This window comes from Monoraphidium neglectum, assembly GCF_000611645.1.
Source record: "Monoraphidium neglectum strain SAG 48.87 unplaced genomic scaffold scaffold00445, whole genome shotgun sequence".
NCBI lineage: Eukaryota > Viridiplantae > Chlorophyta > Chlorophyceae > Sphaeropleales > Selenastraceae > Monoraphidium > Monoraphidium neglectum.
In genome coordinates, this window is record NW_014013183.1 from 16,319 (window position 1) to 17,185 (window position 867).

Consider the following 867-nt stretch of genomic DNA (forward strand, 5'->3'; position numbering starts at 1 on the left):
CCGCCGCTACTGGCGGCGCCGGCGGCGCCGGCCCGAGCGCCGCGCCAGCCCCCCACGCGGGTGCGCCGTCGCCGGCTACGTCGGGCGCCGCGAGCGCGCGCGGCGACGGCACGGGCGGCGGCGGCGGCGGGAGCGGGGCGGGCTCGCAGGTCGAGTCGCGCGCCGGCTCGATCACCGCGCGGCGGCGCCCGACGCCCAGCAGGCACTACTCGTTCTACAATCCGGCCGCCGGCCCGCCCGGCGCCGCCGAGGCAGCAGCGGGCAGCCCGCTGGCCACCCATCCCGAGGTGCCCGCCTCCCCCGGCACGTCCACGGGGGTGGCGCAGCCCTATCAGCCCGCCTCCCCCCACCAGTCGGCCCCGCTGCCCCCGCTGGAGCAGCAGCAGCAGCACGCGGCGCTGCCGCCGCAGCGGCGGCCGCCTACTTCCTCTAGGAGCTTCGGGTGCGCGGCGGACCTGCAGGGCAGCCTGCATCACATGCGCGCGCAGCGCATGGCGCCTGCTGACGCGCTTGAGGAGGAGCTGGAGGACCTGCAGGCTGAGCTGGCGGCGCAGCAGCGGCAGCAGCAGCAGCTGGCCCTGCAGGAGCAGCAGCTGCACTCCAGCGCGCCCCAGCTGGCGCCCAGCCCCTTTGCAGGCCCCGCGCCCACTTGGCTCGGCGCCGCGCCGGCGCAGCCGCCCCCGTCGCAGCAGCAGCAGCAGCAGCAGCAGCAGCAGGGAGGCGGCGGCGCGTGGGCGCTGCAGCAACACGGGAGCGGGGGCGTGGCCGCCATTGTGGCGGCGTGGCCGCCGCCGTCGGGCGCGGCGGCCGCGCGCGCGGCGTTCGCGGCGGGCGGCGGGCCGATGACGGGCTCGCGCGGCGCTGGGA

General features: G+C 79.9%; 1 protein-coding gene across 1 annotated transcript in view; it reads left to right on the forward strand.

Moving 5' to 3' along the window:
* The window catches only part of MNEG_3518 (Kinesin light chain), a gene marked incomplete at both ends in the record, with an annotated part of 18,653 nt that overhangs the window by 12,937 nt on the left and 4,849 nt on the right, over nt 1-867 (forward strand). Inside the window, one exon of the mRNA XM_014048004.1 lies at nt 203-820. Coding sequence (XP_013903458.1) covers nt 203-820 — 618 coding nt within the window. The remainder of the gene's footprint in view (nt 1-202; nt 821-867) is intronic.